At 47.8% G+C, this 7537-nt stretch overlaps 1 protein-coding gene across 1 annotated transcript in view; it reads right to left on the reverse strand.

Annotated features, from left to right (window-relative positions):
• The window catches only part of ARG1 (arginase 1), a 176650-nt gene extending 176153 nt beyond the window's left edge, over positions 1–497 (reverse strand). The window contains exon 1 of the mRNA XM_078648859.1: positions 339–497. Coding sequence (XP_078504985.1) covers positions 339–392 — 54 coding nt within the window. The 5' untranslated portion in view covers positions 393–497. The remainder of the gene's footprint in view (positions 1–338) is intronic.
• Positions 498–7537: the final 7040 nt, after the last annotated feature.

Genomic DNA, 7537 nt, shown 5'->3' on the forward strand with positions numbered 1-7537 from the left:
TATCTATCTATCTATCTATCTATCTATCTATCTATCTATCTATCTATCTGTCTGTCTATCTGTCTGTCTGTCTGTCTGTCTGTCTGTCTGTCTGTCTGTCTGTCTGTCTGTCTATCCAATATAAATCTTAAAATTCCTGTCAGCTGGTAATAAATACGCCTGGAATAAAATACAGCTGACATTGTCTGAACTTATTACCTGTATGTCAGAAAAAATAAAGACATGGTGCAGCATGGTAAAAGATGACACACTCTGAAAGAGATGGCAACAAGTGGCACACATGAGATATGTACATACAATAGGTGACCATAAAGCATACAAGTGAAGTAATATTGTACCTGGCCCTTTGAGAAAGGAGCCCCGATGAATCCAACGAGTTTCTGGGAGCTCATTCTGCTGCTGGTTTGAGGTGATGTTCTTTTTCTGTATTCGAGTGGTCACCAGCCTGTCCTGCAGTCAGAGAGAGCGATCAATCCTCTCCTTTATAAGAGAAACAAGGTCCTACATTCATGTCGTCAGAAGGTAAATATCCACCCACCAGAACTCTATTGTGCAAGATTTCTGGCCCTGCTAGCCCTAGAAACTGAAAGGCTGATGGGCCATCATAGTGTACACTATATCAGCTGACAGCTGATAAACCATGTATGCGAAATACTCTAAAAGTGAAACTTTTAGGACAAGTGTAAACACCAGGGATTCACTCACACCGGGGACTGAGATATGAACCAGCCTTGAACTTCTCTAGCATTATGACTCAGACTTCGTTTTAATTGAGAAATCCTTGATGCCAGGAAACATCAGTTCATTGTCTTAAAATATGCAATAAAGTGATACTGGAACTGCTTTTTACACAGGGGTGTGGGCAGATCACTGACCTAAGCCACAAAACAACAGTCACAGCTCCAAGAAGCCTTGGCCAGAGAATACTACTGGAAACAGCGGGGTGGAGACGGGCACCTCTGTTACCGCCTGACAACATGAGTAATGACCCCACCTTAAGAGGGTTGTAGCCCCAGCATGCTTCCAGAACTCTTCCCTCATTCTCACCAGGCTAATTTAGCAGAATTACGCTCCTACCTTCCTCGGTATAAGGGAGGTTCTACGACTGAGGCACTAAAGAGTAGGGTGTAGAGTAAAAAAGATTACTGGTAGGTACTCAGCCAATTAACACTCTCCCTTGACACGGCCACAAATCATTCAAAATATACAAAACATCAGAAAGACTGTTTCCAACGCAGATTAAGATACATTGTAAAGCAGTAGAAACTGTGATATTCAATTTACGTTGTTATTTACAATTTCCCAAACTGACGCGATTTGTTTGCGTTAGCAACCTGTTGTGGTAAACACAAGTATTAACATCTGCAAATGCAGCTGCCATACACTACACATATAGAAGATGGATACATTGCCAAACTCTGCCCATAGGATCGAGCGCCCATGAGCATAAAAGAACGAACCGCCATGGTGGGTGGAAACTTTATCCGAGTATTCATAAGCTAGAGACACGAGCAAGGGCAATCAGTGATAGAGTACATTTGAGGACGGGTTCTTACCCTTCTGAAGCCCTGTGGTGAGCTACATTAAAGCTTCTGCACAGTAAATGGCACTACTGAGCCCATGTTGCACTATCTTTTTATTTCAGTAGATTTTTATTGAAAATAATATTTACATGGTGCAGAGGATATACAGGATATACATGGGAGATAACTGAGGACAAGGGAAAGGGACCCCGGGGGGGGGGGGGTATTAGGTATTGGTTTGCAGCCGTTTGTCCACTTTATTCTCACTTCTTCTTCAGTTTCTCTTGGCATTCCCCCTTCCCCCTTGCTTAATTGTCCAATTGTCTTCCCGTTCCCCCGGTGGTGTAGAGAGAGAGGTATAGAGAAAGAGAGTAGAGAGAGTAGAGAGTAGAGAGGCTCGGCTAGTTAACAGAGTAGGCGATCTTAGTAGTCTATTCAGTGGTGTCTCATCTTGCTTGGGGCTTATTTCCCGGTTGTCTCTCTGGCGTTCAAGGTGGCTTGTGTGAGGACAGGTAGTTGTCCAGCGAGAGCCACATTTCGCTTTTCTTCCCTGCGTTCGGTAGGTTGTTGGTTGTTATGTTGTCAGCCCCTCGCAGGAAAATTACCCAGTTAAACCAGGCTTTGAAGGTGGCTTTCGCTGTGTCTTTCCAGTTGGTTAAAACTGTCTTGACCGCAGCTGTGAGCAGGAGGTCAATCAGGTCCCTGTCCGTTTCGGATCTTATGGAAGGGTCGGTGTACCCCAGTGCTAGATGGTGGAAGTCAAGTGCTAGGGTGGCCCCTGTGACATCGTTTACCAGTGTGTTAACCGAGTCCCAAAATTTTCTGACCTTGATGCAGTGAAAGAGGAGGTGTGCCAGGTCCCCTTTCTGATTGTTACAGTTCCAGCAGGAGTCATTTTCTCTAATACCCATGGATGCTAGTCTGCTCCATGTTGCACTATCAAAACAACAAAGGACACTGTTTCTGACTGCAGGGTGCAAACAGTCACCCATGTAAAAGGGTGCAAATAGTCACCCATATATATCATTTTTGAAAAGAACAGAAAAAAGATAAAACCAGAAAAGTATCCTAGGTGAAAGGGAACCACCAGTGAAGCGAAAAAGACACATGTTGTCCTCTGCTGCCTTCACACACCCCTAGGAGTGTCATGCTTCATCATCGGGCGTATGCTCCTCGTAGTCTTGTCCCTGCGGCATACTTTCCCCAGGTATCAAGAAAGTCATGTGTCACTACTGGCTGACACATGGACGGGGTAGGTCAAGAGGAGGCAGCACCCCGGGGATAACTGCTCTTTTGCCCGGTAAAGTGCGGGCGTCCAGTTCTCTCGCCAGATGAGATATTCCTCAGCAATGCGAGGTTTCGGTCAGGAGCGGCATACACCATGCAGCTGTAGCCAGACTATAGGTATACAGGTTCACAGCCCGCCCTGATTGATTTAGAGGGTTTTTAACACGATTATTTCACGTGCACTTACAATTTTTTATTTTTGGTCCTGATGAAGCGCCGACGACCCTTAAGGCGATGCAGGCGGGAAACATGTAGACCCATGACTTTCTTGATACCTGGGGAAGGTATGCCGCAGGGACAAGACTTTTATATTAAGAAACCTGAAGGGTATACAAACAAAACATCCGCTGCATTTTTACCCTCTTTTAACTCATTTATCACTTGGCACGCACTTTTTTACCCTCATTGGACCCCGACCCCACACACCCACATGCACCATCCGGCTGTCCTAAAAAGATCTCCGATAAAGAGACCCTTCGGGGGACCCGTAGGGAATTGCAGCACCGGCCCTACGAGGAGCATACGCCCGATGATGAAACATGACACTCCTAGGGGTGTGTGAGGGCAGCAGAGGACAAAATGTTTCTTTTTCGCTTCACTGGTGGGTCCCTTTCACCTAGGATACTTTTCTGATTTTATCTTTTTTCTGTTTCTTTTCAAAAATGATATATATGGGTGACTATTTGCACCCTTATGCATGGGTGACTGTTTGCACCCGGCAGTCAGGAACAGTGTCCTTTGTTGTTTTGATATTGACACAAGGAGCATGGACACTGGACCTTAATCAGCTCCCGGGTCCCCCTCTCTCTTTTGTTTTGATAACCCATGTTGCACTAAACAGATTCCAAAGGTCTGATTGAAGCAAAGTGAGCCTGCAGTAATTAGAAAGCAATCCTAGAAATAACCCTTACTTAAAGAAATAACATATTTTGACACGATTACAAGCCAGAGCAATGCCTCCCCTTTCCTGTAAAGCACCAAGCCTCAAATGAAACCCAGTGGAAAGAGCAGGATTTACAAATCTCTGAATGGCCTCATATCTGAACTGTAATTACTACCTCTTGGGGCAGACACATATTTCGAAATGTGAGCTGCTATGTTCCCCCAACCAAAGACCATATAATGAGAGGAGCTGTCATTTCAGAGGTAAGTGCGTCAGCGGAAGCAACCGTGATTGCTCCACCACAGCAGCAGATGGCTGGATATGACCTCATCCAGCAAGGGCATGCCAAGCTCTCTCACAGTAGGCTCCCCTGCTAGTAGTAAGAACGTAGGATGTTGATTCTGTTTGATTGGCCTCCGTAGTGATCAACAATACCTGAATTTGTCTAAATCTGATAGTTGGAACAAAAGGAATTTGGATGGCTATTTTTGCTATGCTGGAGGTGTAAGGCTAAGCAGGAATAGAATGTTTACTGGAATGTATAGGTACTTTAAGTAAAAATACTTAATAATTATAGCTGGAGTGAGCAGAGGGTGAATAGAGGGAGTAAAGTGTGGACTGAGCCCAATTCCAGGGCGACAGCATTTTCCGATTTATAGTTTTATTCATCAGTTCTTGATATATTTTGAAAGCAAATATCGTGAAACGTCTGTAGTCTCACATTGTAGAGTGTTAATGCGTTGTGTTGTAAACTTCATATGGTTAGGAATACCTTTTTCAACAAATGACAGTAGGATTTTTATTTAAACACTTATTCCTTTAATTTTTAAAAAATCAAGGCTTGAAGAGGAGACAAGAATCTCAAATTGCATCTCTTTAGGGCGTGGCCAACATGGCGGCGGTGTGAGACATGTTTTTCTGTCTCTCCTGCTCCGGTGCCCTGGGACTCCCCGGGAACCCCCACATAGCAGCTAATAGCCTCCATGGGGACCATCACCGAGTGGGGGCGACCAGGGAGAGTCTTAACATTGCCAAAACCCTTGACATGCCTCAGTGATTGGTGGCTTCTCGGTCCTGCAGTTGCAGGTGTCAGCTGTCCACACCAGTCGCCCAGCGAGGTAGCCGGCGGAGGAGGGGCCCCAGAGAAGTGCTCGAGCTAAGAGACTGAGGGAACGAGTGTTGGCAAGGGGATCGTGGAGCAGCTGTTGGTGGAGGAGACGGCTCCCACCCGGCACCCTCTGCAGAGAGAGGGCATCCCTGGTTGCTTGGGCTCCCAGGGTACTCGGTGGCTCGAGGACCCATCAGCGCCAAGCCCTAGCCACCACCTGCAGAGTTGCACATATCGGGAAGGCACCCTGGAGCTGCATGTCGGTGTGGAGCCAAATCTACTAATTGTGGCAGTGGTTCGAGATCAAGGAAGCCCCGGATCCCTACATCCGCGAGTTACTTTTTTGAGCGCCATAGGCGGAGCGGCTGTCGTCGGAGAGAATGTCTTCCGCCCAGTGCCCTGTGCAATGGACAGGGTCTCCCTGGTTGTTCGGGCTCCCAGGTCCTACTCGGCCTGAGGGCCCCAGCAGCACCCAGCCCTACCCGCTGCCTGATACGTTTGCATACATTCGGGAGATGCCCAGAGCTTCTTGTCGGCGAGGAGCCAAAATTTGTGACTGTGAAGACGGCTTGAGGTGGAAAAGACCCCGGATCCCAGCATTAGTGAGCTGATGACCTAAGCGCCATCGCGGTGTTGGGGGCAGCGGGGAGCATGGGGACTGGGAGACGTTTCTCCCACAACACACATTGCGATAGGGCCCACTCATCCGCATCAACCTCACAGCCTTAAGGACACTGCACCCCAGGAGTTTCGCAGCCGTGGAGGTCAGGCCAGGCCCGGCACACATTCCAGGCTGAGAGGTAAACAGAAGCTACTATACTGGGAGACATCTCTCCTGAGAGCCTGGCCTCCCCAATTTTGATACAGGACTGGAGGTGATTGAGCTAATGGGAACTATCGCTTCAGCCGTGGCAGCGGGAGAGAGTGGGCCCGGTTGAAGGAGCATTGTGTGCTAAGGGGGGCTCATAGCTCCTTAACTGAGAGGCTTCCCTCCTGCAACCCTTTAACCAAAACTAGTGGCCTTGGCGATACACGCCTCCTGCAATTCATCAATCCCCAGGGCCTCACTGGGCTTAGAGACTGGCCTAACCAACAAGGGGTAGATAATTTCTTTCCTGAACTCATCAAGCTGTTCTCTACATCTATTTGGTGACGCTGAACCTCAGGGTGTCTAGGTTCCCTTGGGGCCAGGCACCTACACATGCAAGGCACTAAAACCCAAATAGCACATTAGTGTCTCGGCAAAGATAACTGCCACAGCTGCAGCGACCCCCGCAAGGCCACCATCTTCCCTGCTCTTAATACACCTGAGGACTAGTACAATGGCGTCTGGAAGAAAAAAGAGAGGGGGTTCAATTAAAGATATACTGACATGCCTCCCTGAAGGGGATATGAAAGGGCCTACAAGCAGCGCTACATCACCATCGGAAGAAGACACAGAGGACCCGTTTACACGCCCTTATTTGGAAGCCTTGTTTTTCTCATGTCAGTGAAGAAAGACCTTACATCCAAGCTCCAATCAGTTTGTAAGGAAGTAACTGATATTAGAGACAGAGTGGATGAACTTGAACGCCAAGAGTCCTCAAGAGATGAGGACACAGAGCAGATACAACAAGAGATTAACAGCCTCGCAGAGCAGCATCTGGATCTACAGGCGCACACAGAAGACCTTCAAAACCACTCTAGGCATAACAATAGTAGAATTTGGGGAACTCCCCGGGAAGCAAAGGGAAGAGACATGGAAGCTTATGTTCAGGCACTTTAAGCACAAATTCTAGGGGACACCTCAGCGGTGGACATACGCTTAGAAGGAACACATAGAGTTGGTAGATGATCTTCGGGAGCTCCCCGCTCTTTGGACATTTTGACCTGTTTCAACAGTTTCCCTCTTAAAGAAAAGATTTTAAGGGTGGCTTGCTCCTCCATTCCGGTGTTCTTTCAAGGGCACACACTCCACCTATACCAGGACCTGGCGGTCTCGACCCTGCAGAAATGTTGAGATTTCGGCCCAGTCGTGAACGATCTAAGAGACGAGAACATTACCTACTCTTGGGGCCACCCCTTCAGGCTAATTTTCCTATGGTAGGATCAACTCTACCAAATACGCTTGCTAAAGGAAGCATGTGACCTGCTACAAATAGAGCCACAAGACGAGGACCAGGCATTATCACAACCTCATATATGCAAGGTGGGGTACTGTCTACGATGGCGGCAGGTGCCAACGGGACGCAGAGCTACGGGCCCTGATCTAGCCACAATGGCCTCAGAGAGGAAGGTACTTCAGGACATACTGGTAGAGGGTACCCCATCCAATGAGCCCTCCTGTAAAATAACCGAGAAGCTTTGGTTTTGCGCGGGGCAGGGGTGCCGGAGCTGGCTGGAGACTGATCTTTCAAGGCGGCCCACTACCCTGGTCAAACACTTCACCACTGGTAAGGGATTGGACTCTTGTCTTTTTCCCCCTCCAGGGATTTTGATGTTATTCAGTTGCGTTTTGGGGTTTGTTTGGGGGTGCCAGCAATTTCAGCCACATCTATGTTTGTCAACAAAGGGTGTTCAGAAAAGCAGATATAATGTCCATCATTGTGCTTGGGGGAGGAGCCCGGGGCGGGGACCAGCATGAGGGCTGAGGGGGGGGTACATATTCCGACTAGAATGGCACCCTTGAGAGTGATAACCCTGAATGCGAAGGGCTTGAATAACCCTGTAAAGAGGAAGGCAATTTTGTCCTATTTA

The sequence above is a fragment of the Lissotriton helveticus genome, chromosome 6, assembly GCF_964261635.1.
Source record: "Lissotriton helveticus chromosome 6, aLisHel1.1, whole genome shotgun sequence".
Lineage (NCBI taxonomy): Eukaryota > Metazoa > Chordata > Amphibia > Caudata > Salamandridae > Lissotriton > Lissotriton helveticus.